Source organism: Octodon degus, unplaced genomic scaffold, assembly GCF_000260255.1.
Source record: "Octodon degus isolate 3935 unplaced genomic scaffold, OctDeg1.0 scaffold00104, whole genome shotgun sequence".
NCBI classification, from domain to species: Eukaryota; Metazoa; Chordata; class Mammalia; order Rodentia; family Octodontidae; genus Octodon; species Octodon degus.
The window spans coordinates 762,044-782,777 of NW_004524680.1; the positions used below are offsets into that span (position 1 = coordinate 762,044).

The 20,734-nt window shown below is 49.4% G+C and overlaps 1 protein-coding gene across 37 annotated transcripts in view; it reads right to left on the minus strand.

Annotated features, from left to right (window-relative positions):
- The window catches only part of Cacna1c (calcium voltage-gated channel subunit alpha1 C), a 752,474-nt gene that overhangs the window by 97,170 nt on the left and 634,570 nt on the right, over window positions 1–20,734 (minus strand). For 18 of the 37 annotated variants that reach the window (XM_023723811.1, XM_023723814.1, XM_023723807.1 and 15 more), the window contains 6 exons: window positions 20,076–20,196; window positions 19,702–19,771; window positions 10,253–10,385; window positions 6,835–6,964; window positions 5,415–5,474; window positions 697–803 (listed from right to left, as the gene is read on the minus strand). In XM_023723811.1, the coding sequence (XP_023579579.1) occupies window positions 697–803; window positions 5,415–5,474; window positions 6,835–6,964; window positions 10,253–10,385; window positions 19,702–19,771; window positions 20,076–20,196 (621 nt within the window). Of the gene's footprint in view, window positions 1–696; window positions 804–5,414; window positions 5,475–5,617; window positions 5,678–6,834; window positions 6,965–10,252; window positions 10,386–19,701; window positions 19,772–20,075; window positions 20,197–20,734 lie in introns of all 37 variants that reach the window. The other 19 variants (XM_023723805.1, XM_023723813.1, XM_023723804.1 and 16 more) reach the window with 3 other exon arrangements.

A 20,734-nucleotide genomic window follows, 5' to 3' on the forward strand; every position in this document is an offset into this window, starting at 1 on the left:
ACAGGTACGTGCTGCTGCGCCTGCCTCAGAGGTCATTTTTAAAAGCAACCCAAGTCACTTCTCTGAGCAGTGAAGATTGAGAATCAATAATTTTTCTCTCTTTTCAACACACACACACACACACACACACGGGTGCACACTTTGACTGAAGATACAGATGAGAGAAAGGGTAGGAGGATGGATCAGAAGGTCAGGGAAGACCACAGCAATGGCAGCTAAAGGGCAGCCACACTCTTGGACAATTGTTCGAGGACAGAGAAGGGTGCCGTGGCCTGGCCCTCCCTAGCATGGCAAAGCCAGGTATTTGGACATATCCCCATGGATCAGCATAACTAGGGTCCTACCACTGAGGAAATAGATGCAAGAAATCACAGCCATCTTGCTGTGCAATCTCCAAGGTCCTTCTTTTTATTTATTTATTTTTTTTATTTTATTGAGACAGGGTCTCACTGTGCAGTGCAGGCTGGCCTTGAACTTGCTTATGTAGCCAGGCCGACCTCAAACTCACAGCGATCCTCTGGCCTCAGCCTCCAGAGTGCCAGGATTACAGGCCTGAGCCACCACACCCAGCAAGGCCCTTCCTCTTACATCAGTCACCCTGGTGGTCCTGCAGGCAGCCCTTGGGGTTAGGCTGTCCTCTCTGATACCCACTCCTAGCTGCATGTCCCCTTCTTGGACTCAGGGAGCCCTACTCACTGGATGCCAAAGGAGATGAGGGACACGCTGACCACCAGCAGGTCCAAGATGTTGAAGTAGTTCCGGCAGAAAGAGCCCTTGTGTAGAAATGCCCCATAAGCTGTCATCTGCAGGGAGGTACAGAGAAACGTGAGCATGAGAAAACCGAGCCCAAGCTCCGAGGACCCCTCTGCCCCACCACCCCTTCCTCCCACGCTCCCTTTGGGCAGATCCCAGGATCCACCACAGAGATGAGGAATGACCGAATAAAGAGACACAGTGTGCAGAAAAGGGCTCGGCAAGCATTCACTTAGCTGGTGAAGAATCCCCCATCAATGGCTCCCACATCGATCATGCAAAATTCTTCAACCCTGTACTCAAAACCCTTGCAAGAGCACCCTCCATCACTCTCTGATTTTCCACTATTCCCCAGCCTAAGTCCATGATGGCTGCGATCCTATAGGGCTCTTTGCAGATGCTGTCCAGGCTAGATTTCCCCTTAATGCAGTTTTCTGCTTGCTTCCAAATCTTCTTACCTTGGGGGCCAGCTGGAAAACTAGGGATCTGGGGATGACACAAGGAACACCCAGTAGGGTAACCAACTACTTGTATCTTGGTCTGCCCAGGACTTACTCGGCTTTATCATTGGGAAGTTTCCTGCCCAAGAAGCCCCCAGTCAGAGGCAGAATGGAACAGATGGTCACCTTAGGGACCAGTGAGAAGTTCTGCCAACAGCTGGCACTCAGCGTCCCTCCACTCGCCAGCCCCAGGGAGTGATGGATTTATGTAAAATGTTTTCAGCTCACTTTGATTGTCTTGTTTCTAGACTGTGCCTGGGACCCTTTAAGGAAGTGGTCTGCCTCGCTGTGTATATGCAGAGGGAGGCTGTGGTACAGTGGTGAAGCGCACAGCTCTGGTGCTGGACGGCCTGGGTTTGAACCCCAGTCCTACAGTGCTTTACTTATGCAGCTTCCAGAAAGATCTTTAACTTCACTGCAGCTCATTTTCATCGCCTGAAAGATATGGATAATGATAAAACCTACGCTCTAAGGATGCAAGCATCAATTATACAGAAAACGCTTGGAACCCTCTCTTGCAGGTAGTGAGCTCCAGGTAAGTGCCACTTGTCATGGTAGCTTGGATTTGAGTTCTGGAATCTTCCTGTCTGAGGGAAGTCGAGCTTCCTCAGGTACAAAGGGGGCTACTACGTGCTGCCTCTGTGATGCTCCTTCAGGTAAACATGAGCCCTCTGAAAACTTTAAAAATGAGAACACACAGGGTGATGACTATTGCTCCAGGCCTTGATGATGCTTCCCTCCTTTGGGGCTTGTAGGAAGCTGAGTGCTGCAGGCGCTCCACCAATACCCTGTCCCACCCTGCTGACTTAGGTTTAGGGCCTGTGGCTATTCAGGAGAGGTTCTGTAACAGACTAGGGGCCATGAAGTGTCAGCCAAAGAGAAAACTTTGGAGCTGATGGCTAAGAGGAGGGAAGCGCTCCCTGGTCATCTGGGGTCCGGTTTATCTCTTTGGAATCAGAGCATGTCCGGGGTGGTGAGCCTGAAGAGCAATTCAAAAGCAAACACAGGAGGAAACTAGCAAAAATAGCTCTTGCAACCTAATTCTTTCCATTTATCTCCTGCAGCAGGGGACCACAGGGGACTCAGGCACCTGTGGTTTGCAACAGTTTTTAGAAGCGGGGAGATTACATAAAAGGTTGTAGGGGAATTTGGCTGTAGATTCTCCCAAGGCACACCATCTGGAAGGTCATTGTCCTGTGACTTAGGAAGCTTCACCCAGACCCCAGAGACAATTGCAGGGCTGGGGCTGCTCCTTTAGCTCACATTCACCAGTCCCTGTGCCCAGAGAAAGCTGAGCACCTTCTCCAGATTCCTGGCCTTAGTCTTAGAGAAGGTGCTGGGGTCTGGACCCTCCTTGCCCGGCCATTCTGAGGCTACTACTAAGCTCTAGTAGAGTGCTCTGTGTGAGGGAGAATGCATTCCAGAGACAGGTAGGCACTGGGGCTCAGAAGGCCAGCTTCTGTCCTTTGGCTGTGGGGTTCTGTTTGGTCAGGGACCAGCCCTTCAGAAAAGTGTGTGTGTGTGTGTGTGTGTGTGTGTGTGTGGTGAGTGGCACGCACCCAGGCAAAATTGCCTGGAGGAAGAGGGGACATGGGAGAAAAGGCAAATGTGTGCTTGGGAGAGGGACATTTATTGGAAAGCCATTTGTGGTACTTAGGACACCAGGCCAGGCCAGGTTCAGGCACCTGGTGAAGTGTGCTTCCTCCACCCTGTTTTGCTGATTGCTACCCACCTAATCCTTGCTTCCTGAGAGTCCTAAGCTGTCACCAAGGGAAGGGTTATTGTTGGCTCTTTCCGTCCTGAGGGACAAAATTGGGCAGAGCACAGGCTCGCTAACCCCGAGCAGCAAGGGCAGCGAGAACCCTCTGCTCAGCCGGCATCCCTCTTAGTTGTCAGTGTATCGCTGCTCTTGACGTTCCCATGCATTGGCTCCGATTCGACTTTCTCTGTCTTCTGTGTGACAGGCTAGCGGGTGCACCCTACACACCTTTCCTCTTAAAGCCAAACTGCCTAGGCCCTTCAGTGGTGCCTCGAGGTAAGGGAGCCTTGGAGATGCTCAGCAGCATGTGAGCTGTTGCTGCGGACAAAGGACAGAGACCCTGAGAGTGGGAGGTGCAGGAAGTGAGCCGATGTGGAGTGGACATTCAGAAGCACAGTGGGCACCAGAGAGGCCAGAAGAGGCAGAGGAGCAGGAGGGGGCAGGGCCCTGCGGTGAGCACACTTGCAGAGAGACTTCCACTTCTGCTGTCGGGTCACCTTGAAGGAGAGGTGACACCATGGAAGCCCACAAGGAGTACTCTGAAGAGGGTCGTGAAAGTGGGGCCTCAGAGCTTTTCTTGTCCTGGGGAAGAACTTTTTTTTTTTTTTTTTTCCTTAGGGAAGGGTCTACAGGTTGTTCAGGGTCTTACTACTAGATCAGATTCGTCGTGATCCACCTGTTTACAGCCTCCCAAGAGCTGGGATTGATTATAGGCACGCGCCAACACAACTTTTTGTGTATATCTCAATCTGGAGCTGGAAAGGAGCAACTGGCCACGGACAAGGGGTTCCCAGCGTGCATCTTACTTAACGCAATCGCATAATTCTTGGTTCCCACTCTAACCTGGGGCCTGGTCAGATCTTTCATCCCTACACAGGCAAAGCGACTGAGCACTACCCGCAGTGGGCTGGGGTCAGTGACGGAAGCATAAGGACAAGAGTGTCGCGGCAGGCACCCGAGCTCCTCCCTCAGACTGGATGTGGGCAATGTCGTGTCCATTAAAGCGTTGGGCCACAAGGCAGTTTCCTCTAGAAAGGAGGGTCTATAGCTGGCGGTGGCTACCAGTTTGCGTCACCCTTAGAGATGGGGAGAGCAGGGACTCGAGCTCTTCAGGAGCAGGTGTTTCAGGCAAGTGTCTTGGGAAGAAGAGGTGTGAGCTGAAGCCTGTGGCTCAGACCCCAGGTGCCTTTTCTTCTGATAAACTGGGCCACACCTCAGAGACAAGCTCACCTTACCCACGGGCGGAGGATGGACATCCCGCAGCCCAGGTGTACTAGCTGGGTGATTCATTGGCTTAGAGGATCAGAAATATACGGGAAAAACTGAGAAATAAGCTCCATTGCCCAGTGTTGTTTGGACACAGGCTTTACGTTTTGAGCACAGGCGTGTCCTAGCAGCTCCACAGACCCGCACAGCTCCACAGTGCGCAAGCTCTTTGCAGCGCTGGTTCCCGCCCTCTGTCCTTGACTCCCAGTGTAATTCTCCTTCCCCACCTTAGGACAAGAGCCCTGCAACATAGCTTTGTGCAGGGCCAGGCCGTGAGCTTGAAGGGTCTGCTGCAAGGCCTCTGCAGCGAGGCTGGCACCCCGTCAGGCAGCAGACCCACCATACCAACTTGTGGCTCCAATTCCAGTGCAGCCCCAATGTCTGCCGCAAGAACTGAGGGAGGTATTGGTGATGGGCGTCCCAAGAGAACAGCCAAAGGCGTTCCTACAGGCCCCAAAGCGTTTCTGTGTCTGGAGTTTGTGTGACATTTCCTCTGAGCAGGAGTGACAGAGGATTCTTTGATGGGGGAGGGAGAATTCTAAGTAGGGATCAGTCACTGACTGACTGGAGATGGTGCTTGTGCGTATGTGTGTATGCGTGTGTGTGTGCATGTGGGTGTGTGTGCGTGTGTGTGCATGTGGGTATGTGTGCGTGTGTGCATTTGGGTGTATGTGCATATGTGCACGTGCATGTGGGTGCATGTGCATGTGTGTATGTGGTTGTGTGTGCGTGTACGTGTGTGTGCATGTGGGTGCATGTGCATGTGGGTGGGTGTGCATGTGTGCATTTGGGTGCATGTGTGTATGTGTGTGTGTGCATGTGTGTGTCCGTGTGCATTACTGCTGCAGACCACAGTACCCAGCCAGTGAGGGGACAGCACCAACAGTAGTAGTCACTGTGTGGCTCTTGCAGGTTAAGGGGGAAGGGACAATGGCCACTGAGCCCAGGCAAAATGATGGTGCACACGGAGGGCCACTGATTTCTCCAAGTTCAAGCTAGGGAGAGAGAGAGAGAGAGAGAGAAAGAGAGAGAGAGAGAGAGAGAGAAAGTGAAAGAAACAGAAGAAAGAAAGGGGTCAGTGGCCAGAGCAGAGCTGGGAAGGAAAGGGACAGAGACTGGACAGATGGGTGCGTTACCTTAAGGATAATCTCTAAGGTAAAGATACTAGTGAAGACATAGTCTGCGTTGCCTAGGATCTGAAAAACAAGCACAACTGGGTTAGTGGCTCTGAGAGTGAACCCACACCCACAGGGGCGCGTGTGTGTTAGCGGCAGACAGTGGCAGACAGCAGCGGAGAGCCAGCGCTGGCAGCAGTGAGGGGGTGGTGGTGGGGCTTTACCTTCAGGGCAATTTCAATGGTGAAAATGGTAGTAAAAACAATATCAAAATAAAACAGAATCTGCAAAAGAAAAAGAAATGGGGTGGGGAGGGAGGAAAGTGAGATGGGAAGACAGGTCAGCGGATGTTCACCAGAAAAGGAACCTCACTTCAAAACAAGGCGGGCGTCCTGGGGCTGCTTCATAGGGAGACAGGTGCAGAGGGCTTGGGGTGTGCACTCAGCACCGGGTCCTGCCATGGAGCCAGTTCAGACAGAACAGGGTCCCTAGCTGGGGCCCCCAGCCAGGTGAGGGGAGCCCTGCTGGTTCCAGGTCTAGCCACTATCTGCTTATACACATTTCTCATGGACCCAATTTACCTCAAACCCAAACCAGACAAATATTACATCCATCAAAAAGGCAGAGAGTGGGGCTTGTTTCTTTTGTGAGGGATTCAAAACGCGTCACTCCCACGGGTGGGATGAAGTTCAATGGCTTCCCATGCTGGTGGAGCTCTTGCCTTGGGGCTCGACCTGGGAAGCAGGGTGCTCTGGGTCTACTCAGGCCAAGGAAGGCTCCATCACTTCCTGCTTTATTCCAGCCCAGGGAAAGGATCAGGGCTTGGCCAATCTCTGCTACCCTAATGAGGCAACCTGGACCATGCAGGCTCCTGGGCAGCTGGGTGACTCCAGGACAAGAGCTCCTTTCCTCATGCCCAGCTGCATGGTATTTGATAAAATTCTGAAGTCGTGAGACAAAGTGATTTTTATTCTAGCCTCTTGCGCTGTGCACCAGAGCCTTGGATGGCTCTCCGAGTTTAGGTTTATGTGACAGAGATAACTGAGGCTCTCTTACATGAGGTCAGCCTTGTCACTGGCACCTGTTGACAGAGGCTTCTCCTCTGGTCAGAGCATGCTAGGAGCAGGGAGGAAGTCATGGCCACTCTTTCCTAAGGCCACAGGGAACAAGAGCTTCCTGGGGAACATCCACAGGCAATGACCTGCCTGGCCTTTGCCAAGGATCGAGCCAGCCAGAGGTGTCGGGGCACATGCTTGCTTACTTGCTCGTGGGCCCCAAATGGGTTTCTATAAAAGCCCCACTTTTTATAGAAGTGTTTAGGGTGCATCTGCTTGTGAGACTGGGAAGTGGGTTCCTGCCTGGTCACAGGAGTGAGCCACAGAAGCTGCAGGGCCAGCCACACCCCCGGCAGAGGGGTACAGACAGCAGGAGGGGTACACACGTGATTCCTGAAGGAGGTGTGTTGCACAGGGTCCTCTGCAGCCAGAGAAATGCTGCTGAGCAGGATGAAGAAGAGGATGAGGTTGGTGAAGATCGTGTCGTTGACAATGCGGTGGCACTGGAGACGGAACCTGTGTGGGGAGGACAGAGGGGAGGGAGGTGTCAGGACAGACGGGGGATGTGGCTCTGGAGGCCACAGGAACCCCCCCCCCCCACCAGGCTGTGGCGGCCTGGGTGGTGTGGGGCGTGGTCTCCTTGGACTTGCATTCTTCTGCTGCTGGGTAATGACAGCCACCCGCCCCTCCCCTTGATGCCATATCTAGGAGACTCAGTCCTAAAGTCATTCACATACAGTAACCTCTGATATTTTGGCAGGTGACATCTGAGACAATGAGGAATCTCCAAGTTTTGAAACATTCCTATGAAATAAACAACTGGATTTTGTTCACAAACTAGTTTTCCCCACCACTGGGGGGAAAAAATCACTTTGTAAGATCTGCTGCGTAAGTTTTTGGGTGTCAGGAACAATGAAGTGTCTGAAGACGTGAACGCTGAGGCCACAGAAGCCAGTGCTCGGGCTAGGTTTGCCCAGGTCAGCGTCAAGTGGACAACCTGGTTTCAACCTCAGAGAGTGAAACAACTGTGCAGGCGCACCCCTGTGTAGTCACAGATAGTGCACCAAGGGTCAGGATGCCTCGCATACTACGTCTTGCAAAAGCACAGGAAGAAAGTGCAGCTTGCTTACTGTTGTCTTCAGTTCACAGATAAAAACCCAGGAACCCAGGAAGGACACAATATCCACAAGCCCAGCTGTGGCGCTGGGGACCCAGGGCCTAGCACCGGGCCTTCAGATGCTCCACAATGGCGGGAAGGATAAATCGTTGGGGGCACAACACTGATTTTTGTGAGAATTAGGATGCTAGGGTCATCCTCTTCAAACCAGCCAATCGTCTAATCAGCCAACCAACCCACTGAGCTGAGCCAAGGCTTACAAAAGGACAGCCTGAGAACAGATGCCCATAATAGCAACTTTCAAGCCAGTCTTGAGGTGGGGCATCTGGAAGAGCGAGCCATTCAGATGTGAAAATCCGAAGAAACAATAAAGGGATTTAGATTCTTCCATATTGCACATGCCAGATGCAGAACCCAGGATAACTGTATTTGAAATAAAGGAATCAGTCACAAAGACGATGACTCCACAGTAACTATTAGATACACATAGGTGGATCTGAATAGTTCAACAAATGGGCTGGGGAGATAGCATAGTGTTCTAAGTGCCTGTCTGGCAAGCACAAAGACCCGAGTTCAATCCCCAGTACCACATGCCATGCTGGCCCTGGAGCACTGGACACACTGTATCCAATAATTAATTAATTAATTAATTACAAAAAATGGAACTGACTGGCATGCTAGAATATAATGGCCAACATAAAAATTGGCTTCAACAGTAATATAGATAAAGTTAAAAAAAGAATTAGTCAACTAAAAGGCATATCTGAAGAAATCACCCAGAACATGGGTAGAGAGGCAAAGAAACGACAGGTATGTAAGAAGCTTTAGGCAACAGGGAGGACAGTCTCATCGCAGAAAGAATGGCCACAGATACTAACAAAGGGAGGGAAAATGGGATTAAAACAGGAGTTAAGGTGTGTGATAGACGTGTGCCAGCTCCACACATGCGTGGGATGTGATCCCTGGACACTGCACACATGTGCTCAGAAAAGTAAAGTAAATAAAATATAAAGATAAGGAGGGCAGAAGGAGAAGGTCCAGCCTATCTAGTTGGGGGGCACCAAGAAGGAATAGAGAATTAAGGAAAGGCAGTCTTTAAGGATTATGGCTGCTGCTGATCTGGCCAGGAAGAAAAATACCAATCCACAAGCCTAGGAGCGTCACATAGGATACGCAAGATACGTGGAAATAAATCCATGGCAGCCACGTGGTTGGGAATCTGCACAGCAATGGAGGTCACACAAGATGTCAATGACAGCTAGGAGTGATGGGCAGGTAATTCAGAGAGGAGTGGTAGCAGGGATGCCAGTAGACACCTCACAGAGTGGTGACAACTGGAGTGCTAGCTGCCATTGTGATGGGATGGCATCTGTAATGAACTGAAGGGCAAAAGCTGCCAATTGAAAATCACATCCACTGTAGAATTATCATTCAAGAATAAGATGCTAGGGCCGGGCAAATAGCTCAGTAGACTAAGCACTTGCCTGAGAAGCTCAAGGTTCTCAGTTCAATCCCTGGTATTGCCAAAAAAAAAAAAAAAAAAAAAAAAAAAAGAATAAGATGCTAAATGATTACACAAAAGTAGTCCAACAGGACTTAGCATAAAGGAAGTAAGAGGACTGCTAAAGAATGTCCTCTAGGAGGAATGGAAGTGTTTGCCAAAGGACAGAGATATGCTAAAAATGCTCAACAACACAAGAGCTGCAGCAGGGAGACTTATTATTTCACAAGACAAAGGCAGTAAGGAGGAGTGGATTAATCAAAACGTTATACACACATATAAAAATGCCACAATGAAACTCAATAGTTTGTAAAATCAATATGCACTAATAAAAAGTAATAGAAAACAAGGCTAAGTAGAAACGACGCTAGGCTTGTGTTGGGAGGCCGTATGCGTATCTTCGGGCGCTTGAGCACTCAGCTTCTTCATTTGTAAAATGAGAAAAATAATCTGCCTCACTCCTTTGGGGATCCAATGAGATCAAGCTGATAAAATGCATTAAAACCCTATAGTCTGCTTTTAATTTTTTTTTAAAAGGTCGACAAGGGTTGGGGTGTAGCTCAGTAGCGGGCGTGCTTGCTACCTGTGAGGCCCTGGGCTGTATCCCTAGCGCTTGGAGACAACAGCAATCAAACCTCTCAAAAGAACACAGAAAAAAAAAAAAAAAAAAAAAAAAAAAAAAAAAAAAAAAAAAAAGAACACAGAAAAGCTGTCACCAAATTTCATCATAAGCAGTATGTAAATCTAAACACACCAGGTATACACTATACTAATGATGGTCATAGTGTCTAACTCAGGTTAAAAGTAAAGCTCAGTGCCAAGATAGGATAGCCTGCCGCACGTGTGTGAGCTTAAAATGGTCTAAGGGCCTTCTTTCGTATAGGAGGAGGATTAAGATATGCTTAGCTTTTTGTTTTGTTAAGTTAAAAACAGACTCAGCAACTCATCGAGAGTAACCATCAAACGAAGAGAGAAGTTGCACATTTGGAAGCCTAGAGGGAAAAAGAAATGCCGGACGTCTGATTCAGAATCCACAGCCCTTTCCCCCAACTCAGTTCCTGTTTTTCACAACTTGTTAGAAGAGGGAGGAGTCCCAGGCCCCACCTAGAGGTTCAAGTAAAATACAGGTGCCTGGTGGGCTCCGATCTCAGAGGGAGCAGGCGCTGCCTCCCTACCCCTCACGCACCTGTTGTTGGGGCTAAAGATGAAAAACGCACTGGCTTCCGGCATGGGCACGGCCTTTTCTTTAAGGTGTAGCTCTGAGAGTGGGCGCGGACGGGGCCCGACGGGCATCTCAGGCTCCTCCTCATCCTCTTCTCCTGTAGAAACAAAAGCACCATTCTAAATAACTCCTCCGGGCCACTTAGTACCGCATGCCTCCTTCCAGATCTTCCTGCCTTCCAACCGGGGGGAGTTGACATCACGCGTGACCCTAGGCACGTACATGGGCACCAGGCAAGCCAGACGTTCTGCTGCCCCTGTGGGGACTCTGGGGCTCCCCTCTGTCAGAGACAGACTTACACAGCAAGAGAGGCTATTAGTAGGGTGGCCAACCTGTTCCTATTTGCCCAGACTATCATTTAAAACTGAACCTCGTGTATCCCAGGAAGCCCCGTAGACCCGGGCAGACACGGTACTCAGCGGTCCTGGTTGAAAGGCACTGGGAAGGGACAGGGTTAGAACAGGCACTGCCAGCGCTGCTCCTTCACCTGGCTGCAGCGAGCAAAACGAATGGCCTAGCTGACCTGCGGAATTCCTTACAAACAACCCCATTCTTGAAAGTTCCCAGAGCTTAAAACACACACCTTCCCATTTCTGAAACTACCAAAGAAATCATATGTTGTGGGCAAAAAAGGGCGATGAGGTAACAAAACAGCCCTTCACTTAAGGAATTGGATGCTGACACCAATTCAAGTCCACTCCATGCATCGACCTGGTATCGCAGTACCTCCAGGAATGGTGCACCCCCCTCGGGGAAACAAAAAACAAAACGAAAAAAGAAGCTCCATTGTTTTCCTTGGCAGTGGCAACAATGAACATGGGTGTTCTCTGCTTGCTTTACAGAACCTCTCCTTCTCCCGTTCTGGACAGAGGTGCTTAGAATGCAAGGTGTGGGGAGTTTACAGTGGGTGAGTTAAGAACACAGACTCCTAATCAAGCACCTCCATCCAAATCTTGGCTCTATTCTCGGTTGGCTATGGACATTTCATTGTGTCTCTCTGTGCCTCGGTTTCTCTATATAGGACAGAATAATAGGACCGCAGGTCTCTGAGAAGAGCACCTTGCACATGATGGCTGCTATGCCGCTGGCCGCTTGCATGACCTCTCCACCCACCACCCGACTCTAGGCCCGGGACTCGGTGCTCAACACCTTTCTCAGGATGACCTTTGCCTGCAGTGTTCCCCATCCCACCATGCACTCACATCCGACAGTTTTCTCAACCCTCACTGCAGGAGGTTAGCAAGTGTGCCCCCTAATCCTTGCCTATCCAGAACCTCAGAAAATCAGCTTATTTGGAGATAGAGTCTTTGGACATGTTGCAGTTATGATGAAGTCATGCGGGATGAAATTGGGATCTTAAATCTAGTGACAGTTGTCCTTATAAGGACATATGCAAGGTACACGGAAGGACAAAGGCCACGGAAGAAAGAGGCAGAGACGGGAGTGATGTGTCCACAAATCCGGGCAACTGTGGGAAGGGTGGGAGACAAGCAAGCTTCTTCTGTGGAGCCTTCCGCAGGTGCACCCCTGCTACACCTTGACTCAAGACCGTAAACCTCTTGAACTGCAAGAAAATGTACCCTCTTGTTTTAAGCCTCTCTTTCCAGTGGGTGGTTATTTGCTATGGCAGCCCTTGAAACAGAGAGCGTACTCTGTACTTTGCTCTTCATCTCCCCTGCCCAGCTCAGGAGAACCCCAAAATAGACAGAACCCATCACTTGGCTCTTTGGAACACCTGGACTCTAGGGGACAACCTTCCTATGATTCCCAGCAGCACTTGCGGTCTCTCCCCTTTCCAGGGGCACTGAGCTCACAGGGCCTCAGATGCCTGATTTTAAATGTGTCTGCCTTGTCTCTCTGTGTGCTGCAAACTCTGGAGGAAGGAGCTGTGTGCTTGGCACATAGAAGCCCTTGGGTCTGATGAGGATGAATTCTGAATGTTCATAGGGAAGGGGACATGGCAAAAGAGAAAGGTCATGTAGAGATTAATCTGCCTGAGAAAGAAGAATTATAGGTAGCACACTCCAGGGCCTCAGGATGCCTTGTGTGCTTTCCTTCCTTCTGGTTAAAATGAACGGGAGCCTGGGTGTGGCTCGGGGCACAGTGCTTGCCTAGTACGTACAAGGTCCTGGTTCAGCCCTTGCACCACCAAACCGAGCCGAACCAAACCAAACCAACAACTCAAAGCACCCACCACAGCCAGGTGGTACATACAGAAAAGTGACTGGCACAGAAAGTGGCTCTCTGTCAAGCAAGTGTGCTTAGGGACCAACGGCCAGCTGAATATAAACAGACATCAGACTCTTTCTCTAGGGTCATGACAACTGGCCAGCAAGGTGAATTAGAGACACAAGAGATGAAAAATTGTGTGTAGGCCAAAACTTGAAGCTTTAAGATACTCAGACCTTGATGAAAGAAACATTTCTCTGGAATGTAGAGTTATTAAAGCCAGGGTTGGCCTAAATCATGATACAGTATTTAAGAGTGAAACTTAACAGGGAAAGAGCTTGCGTGTCTACCCAGCTGTTAGTGTTCTTTTCAGTTTTGCCCTAAGGAAGCCAATATTTTGTTGTGGTAATTCGATAACAGATCATTTTGTACTTATTTGAACTGCGTGTGTGTCTACAGAAACCATGCTTACTAGCTTTGTGCTATTCTAGCTCTTGAGGAACCATCATCTGTGCTTCTCTGTATGCCAGCGCCCTCACTGTGCATGACATTCAGCGTCCATGTCCACTCCTGGGGACAGGTCTGTCAGCTGCTCTATCTGACACTCCATGCTCAAGAGAAAGCAACTCCTGAAGGACAAACTCAAGTCCATGCAGGGGCAGAAATCTGACAGCAGGTGACACCCATGGGGCAGGAGGGGGAAGGAGGGAGGCTGGCAGAGTAGGGAACGGTATCAGAAAGCTCGTTCTGGTGGCTGGCAACTGAGCCTCCTGCCTCCTCCAGGAGCCAGGGCAGCGCCTTCTGGTGTGCATCTGCTCTTTTTGTTCTTGGGGCTTGGGGAGGTGTGGGAAGCAGGGCAACGCAGCGCCGTCAAGCGGCTGCTGCTTTTCTCAGTGGCAGGTAGGATGCTCAAAGGTAGCAGGAGGGGCGAGGAGTGACCCAGTGGCAGGGCCTTGCCAAGCATGCGACGGGCTCTGGGTTTGTCCTCAGTGACATTAAGGAATAGGGAAAGCACCGCAACGCTAAATGTCCCAGCTTCAGACCCTGGAGCCCTTTGCCGCCGCCCTCCTCTCTCATGTTCGGTATTCTTGTCACCTCTGCTGTTTTGCTCACAGACAACTAGAAATAAAGTCATTATTAGTGAACAAGGCACTGAGTCCGAAGATGAGAACAAAGAGCTGTGTCCTGTCTTCTGGAGCCTACGGCGTTTCCAGCGAGGCCCAGGGAGGAGAAGGGTAAAGCGCAGTGGGCAGAGCCCCACATCTGGGGCAGAGCCACAAGGCCCGGGGAGAGAAGGCCGAGGAGCGGTTCCTGCACGTTTCTTCTCCATATGCCTCAGTGAGAAAAGCCGTAGCCATGTCCCTTCTTCCATCTCTGTCTTCCACGTTCGCACCATTCATGAATTCAGTTGGCACCATGTGCAGAATGTACCCCGAGCCTGAGCATTCGCGGGATCTCTGAGCACGCCCTGGACGCCCACATCCTCTTCATTTCAGCCAGGTAGACTGTGGCCCAAATGCTGTGTCCCACTAATCCTGCAGCCACAGCAGCCCCGTCCCTCTGTTCGCTTCCTGGAGGGCAGGACCCTCCCCTGTCTTAACCACAGCTGTGTCCTGGGGCATACAACAGGTGCTCAAGCGCTTATTCTACTGAGCCATCTCCCTGGCCCCTAGCAGATGGTTCTGATGGAACTTCTTCAGCCTCTTTAGCTGTCCCATTCAAACCCCAGGCAAGATCATGTTTCTCCTAGAAGCACCCCATGAAGCCCCTACCAGCTCTTGTCCCCAGGTCCTTTCAATAATCAGCACCTTCCCCACAACATCTGGTGCTGTGCCACACGATTTCTGGTGTCTCAATTTAAAATAAAGGTGTGTGTTCACTTTAAGTCCTTGGTGGCTGCTAGGAACATTCATTCAAATAAATTGATACATTGCTAGGAGAATTGTCAACCGGGCACGATGTTTTTCTTCCCGGGTGAACTGGTGTTTCTCTCTACTATAGGTTGAGCATTCCTAATCTGAAAAGTGGAAATATTCTGAAATCTGACTCCTTTTAAGCATGTGATACTCAGAAAATTTTGAGTTTTGGAACATTTTTTAGATTTTAGAGTTTGGAATTAGAGATGCTCACTAGCTAAAATATATGCAGTTATTCCCAAATGCTGAAGCTTCAAAATATGAAAGTCTTCCATTTCCCAGCATTTTGGATAAGGGACACTCAGCTGGTATTGGTGCAGGATAATCTTGAAGGTGATGACAGCTGGTGGGCTTTTGAGACTGGACAGAGAGGGGAGCACTCCAGGGTCACCTCAGAAACAGGCCCTTCCCTGGGTGTCCCCAGTCTGGCTTTCACTCATCACGTGCCTATGGGCACAGCAGGACCAACAAGCACTGCAGGCCCAGTGAGGGGTGGCGGGGGGAGGATGAGCTGGAGGACCCTCCCTCCTAGAGGCCCGGCAGAGGCTCTCTTCTAGGTGTCTGTAGACGGAGGGCAGCAATGGCCAGCTGCCAGGGGCTGCCAAAGCAGGAGGGGCTGTGGTTGATGGTGGAGAGATGGTGGTGGACTAGGCTTCGCTATCCAGAGCAGGACCAATGGAAAGGAGAGTCTGACAGGGTGGAGGGGTCAGTAGAGGTGTCTAGGAACTTCGGGTGCCCTGGGCTCTAAGGACCTGGGGTCTGCCTGAAGAGGACGAGAGGGAGTAGGGGGAGGGGAGGAACTTCTGGAAGTTAGGCTGAGTTATCCTCTGAGAGGTTGGGGGCATATGGAGCCACCAGCTTTAGGAGCATGCCCCCCTCGAAGGCCTCCTTGGTAGAAAATGGAAACATGGACAAATGGGGTCCTTGGGGACTGGCTTGGAAGTCTGGGTGTGGACAGTGGTGGGACGAGGGCAGGATGGGCTCCGTGATGGTGCTGTGGTTGGAGCTGGAGGTCTCCTAAAGGCTCATGCGGTGAAGGCTTGGTCCTCAGCCTGAGGTGCTGTGGGGAGTACTGGAAACTTTAGGCAGTGGGATGTGCCCTGGAAGGGGACACAAGGACAGGGGCCTTTTTCACTTCCATTTCCTGGCTTCCAGGAAGCAAGCAGCTTCACACATTACTGCCATGCCTTTCTGCCCTGACACAGGTCTGAAGCAATATGCCAACCGACCACAGGATAAAGCACCTGAAACTATGAGCCCAACCAAGAATTTCTGTCTTGTAAGTTGAGTAGCTCAGGTATTTTGTCACAGCAATGGAAAGCTGACTAGCAAAAAAGGTAAAGCCATGGTTGGGACCAAGAGAAATGAAGGCAAGAGTCTGTAAGAGGTTAGAGAAGGTAGCTCCATGATCAGGCCAAAGAGTGAGCTTCAAAAAGCCGAGCACCAAAACACGTTCCAAAAAGAGGAACTGCAGCAGAGTGTGGGAACACTTCCTCAGTTTCAAACCATAGCATTCCAGGAATCTTCAAAGCCACTAGACAGTGATACGCTGGGCCAACAGATACATCTATAACAATTCGCATGCTGACAATGTCCTTGTTCATTAGATTTCTATCCTTGACATTTCCCCTTTGATTTAATTAGAGAAATAAAGAAGAGAAAAACTAGGTTTCTATTCAAGACAACAGAGGTTGAGACTATTGTCACAGATGCAGAAGGTGTTGTCCTGCCACCATGTGAAGGCACGGCTCCAGGCCTGACTGCGTCTGGGTCATGTGGGAAAAGACCTCCACATCCAGATCTGCCCCCTGTGGGCTCTGGACACCAGGCCAGCTTGGGACACGCTCTTCTGAGGGCCCAGGGGAATTTGTTCTGTAAGTTTCTTTCTCTTTGAAAGCATGCACAAGAACAGGAGCCTTCCACAGCGACCCTCCCTGTGCTTGGCTTCAGCATCTATTTCCATTTCGCTCATCATGTTCCCATTATTTCCCCTGTCCCCATTCTTGGGGTTGCTGGAATATTTTAAAATCAACTTCTGGATATTTCAGACTCCAGCCATAAATACTCAAGCATTTTAAAAACAGAATGACCAAAATAAATAAATAAATATGGGGCTGGTGAGATGGCTCAGTGGTCTAAAGCACCTACTTAGAACAAGCTTAGCAAAGCACAGGGACCTGGGTTCAATCCCCCAGCACCACATGCCAGCCCCGCCCCCTGGTGGGCTGAGCTGGCCACACACACACACAATAAATAAATGTAATAAATAAAAATAAATAATTAAAAAATAAATAAATAAATACAGAATTGCCACAGCCCTATGGTGGGTGTACTGACTTCCAGTTCGAAGCTGGTGGTGCGTCTGTCTCTCTAGATTGGAGGAGAATAAGGCCAAGGAGCTCACAGGGGGCAATGCCAAAGGGAGTGGGGGTCACGTAAGCTGGGAGGAGTGACTGAGGACTCTGATGTTGAAACCTCTGAGATGATCCTGCCTGGAAATGGATGCATCAGATACGCCTGCAAGAAGCCCGGGCTGGAGAGAGCTCTTTATAAGAAGAGACCTGAAAGCTTTCTGTAGAGCAACAAGTAGGACATCTGTGGTGGCAGCTGTTCTCGTGTTTGGCAATGCCTCCTGAGTAGGGCAAGATAGATTTGGGACTGTGTATTATTATTGGGCAAGCACAGCGCGGCAACATATGCGATCCAGTGGTACCTTGATGCTTGAACTTAATTTGTTCTGTGATTTTGGGAAAGATGGTTCTGTTTGAGCTTGTGTGGGAAAGATAGCCACGGCTGTGTTTGTCACCTGATGCAGTTTGCAAACAAAAGCAGAATTTTGCCAAAGACTCCTGTTTGCAAATCAAATTGCTTGCAAACAAAAAACATTCGCGCAAGAAAGTATCTCTGTGCTGGTAGACTGCACTAGTTAATAATGGTCTTACAACATGTGATACGGTAAAACCTTAAATGCACAGAGAATTCAGTGTTGAAAGAGCACTAAGGGGGGATAGAGAGAGGTCGGAAAGCAGGTGCCAAAGCTCAGTCACAAGGACTAAATTCTGCCGTTCTACAGGGCAGTGTGTGAGGGAGGGACCGCCATTCATAGCGTAGTAAATACCTCATAAAGAAAAAGAAGGGAGGAGTTTGATGGCTACAAACACAAAGTAGTGATAAGGAGATGTAAATGTGAATGACCTTGATTTGCTCCGCGCGCACTGCGCATGTGTGCTGAAATATCACACTGAGGCCTCTAAGTATGGAATGTGTGACTGTGACATGCCAGGTAAGGAAAACGGTTAAGGAGGCAGAAATGTTGCCCTGATTGGATCAGCACGCACCGTATACATGCATCATGGTGCCCCATACATTTTTGCATTTCATTAATAATTTAAAAAATAAATGCAAAGAATTTTAAAAAATTAAAACAAAAAAATGTAAGCATGAACTTTCTTTCAGTAGACCAGTAGATATCAGCAGGACAAACATACAAGCTATCCCATGTATGTATATATATATATATTTTTTTTTCTTTTTCTTTTTCTTTTTTTTCTCTTCTTTCATTCTTTTCTCCTTTTCCTCATCCCAATTGTTCCTTCCCTTTGAGCAGTTTCTTTCCCTTTTACAGTGTCTATTGCACCTTTTGGATATTATTTACTCTTTCAGGTTCTTACGTTAGGGAGACAATACGATGTTTACACATGCGGGTCTGATTTATTTCACTTATGAATATGATATCTAGTTGTATCCATTTACTTATGAAAGCCTCGAGTTTATCTTTCTTTGTAAGTAGTACTCCAGTGTATAAAAATACACCTTTTTTATCCACACCTCGGTTGATGGTCACTGGGGTTGTACCCAAGCTTTAGCTTTCACACAAACTGCACTGCTTTAAACATGGGTGCACATATATCACTCTGGTATGATGTTTTTAGCTCTTATGGAAAAATACCCAGGAGGGGAACAGCTGGGTTGAATGAGACCTCTAATCCTAGTTTTTTTTTTTGGTTTTTTGAGACAAGGTTTTGCTATGCAGTTCAAGCTGGCCTTGAGCTCACTTTGTAGCCCAGACTGGTTTCGAACTCACAATGATCCTCCTGCCCTAGCCTCCCAAGTGCTGGAATTACAGGAGTATACCACCATGCTCAGCTAATCCTCGTTTTATGAGGAATTTCCACACAGCTTTCCATAGTGGTTGTACAAGTCTGCATTCCTACCAACAGTGGAGAAGGGTTCCTTTTTCCCCATAGCCTCTTCAGCATTTGTTATTGGCTGACTTCTTGATGACAGCCATTCTTTCTGGGGTGAGATGGAATCTCAGTGTTGTTTTAATTTGCATTTCTTAAATGACCAATGATGTTGAACATTTTTTCATGTACTTATTTGCTATTTGTATCTCTTCCTCTGAGAGGTGTGTATTTAACTCAGATGTCCATTTTTTGAATTGGCCTTTGAATTTTGGGGCCTGATGTTTTTAATTCTTTATACAAACACAAGATAACAGAATGTTGAATTGTTGAATTCTTATCATTTTGTTTAGGGAAATTCTGTATCATTTTTTTAATTTATTAAATGTGTGTATGTATGTATTTATTTCTTTGGTACAGGGTCTTACTACATAGCTCAAACTCATAGTGATATTTATGTATTGGAACTGGGGATTGAACTCAGACCCTTGCGCTTCCCAGGGAAGTGCTTATTTTACTGAGCCATCTTCCCAGCCCCCTGAATCATTTCTAATACATAAAATATAACACGTATTTTACTAGTCTGTCTGTTCGTTCATTCTTTCTTTCTGGTGCTGAGAATCATCTACATGGTCCTGCTACAATCTGTAGCAGAGAGGGAGAGCAGATTCCTAGTCTCCATCTAGTGCGCTTTGCTTGGGCACACTGCATGCACAGCTTAACCCCAGGTGCCTGGCGGGGCCACCCCCGCTGTCTGGTACTTGGCCGTTCTCTTCCAGTTCCACCAATCCACGGTGCTGAGGATCGAACCATGGTCCCTGTGATTGCCTAAGCTTGCCTAAGCAGGCACTTCAGACTGCTGAGCTATCTCACTGGTCCTATTTTTTATTCTCTAAAAAAAATTTAAAATAGCACTGTTTAAATGTGATCTTCTTTAACCAGGTATCATGAGGAAATGAGAAGAAAAGCTTTCTCCTGCTGGTGACTGAGGCTTCGATGCAGAAATGGCGCATTCAGCAGCGCAAGGTAACTGCACAGGGAACCTGGGCTCACAGGCCCCTCATGCCTAGGCATTTCCACGTGGCAGCAGGGCCTGGGCCTGGGCTTCTACCCCCGTCCTCCCCGTCTCAAGGGCAAGTGGTACCTGCAGCGTCTGGGTTGGGGTAGGGACTCTTGTCCTCATTTTCATTGGGCTGGAGGTCATCCATGTTGATCTAGGCAGCCGAGGAAAGAAACAGAACACAGTCAGACACGGGCCATACATTTGGGGAGCTCACCTTACACTCAGTAGCTGGGCTCAGAACTGTACCCATCAGTCCGCACTCATGAAGTCATCAGCAGGAGGCTGGGACTCAGCCAAGTTGCCTTCCCTCCCTTTCCCTGTCTGCCCACCCCACGGCCATGGCCTCTGTCTCACTGTCTGTCCTGTCTCTTTTCCCTGGGTTACGAGCCTGCCCAAGTGCGGCCCTCTTTCCTCAGCGGCGGTCCCACAGCTCCTGGAAGGAGGCAGCTACTCACCTTGGTGGTGGGTGGGGACTCTCCGTCAGCAGTAATGGACTTCAGCTCAATTTTCTCCTCCTTGGTCACCTCGACCACGGGCTTCTCCACCACTTCCTGTTTCTTTTCTGGGCTGGCAGTCCTGGCCGGTCAGCAGGAGAAAAACCAGAAATGGATGTTTACTGGAGTGAAAGGGGACAGTGGAGAGGAGCACTACTTCAGTCTGTAGCAGCGGGGGGAGAGCGGATTTCTAGGGTCTCCATCTACTGTGCTTTGCCTGGGCACACTGCATGCACAGCTTAACTCCAGGTGCCTGGCTGGGGCCACCCCGCTGTCTGGTACTTGGCTGGTCTCTTCCAGTTCCTCAGCTAACCCAGGCCTTGAACATGACAATGGTTCTGGGTCTCATTTTGGATTGGTTCTTGGAAGGCTTCTGCCTAGTACCCAGCAGAGGTGTGAGCTGTTACAGTCCCAGCTGGACAATGAAGGGGACTTGATTTAGGGCCTGCCTTGCACTCCCAGTGCTGGAGAAGGTGCGTGACACCGAAGGAGTGTCCTTTTTTAGGCTGGAGCTCCATTTCCCCTCTGGAGCTTGTCTTCCTTCTCTCCTGTCGGCTTCTCTACTCAGCTCTTCTCCTACCTTCCTAGACAGGCGCAACATCCTCGTGGAAGTGATCATT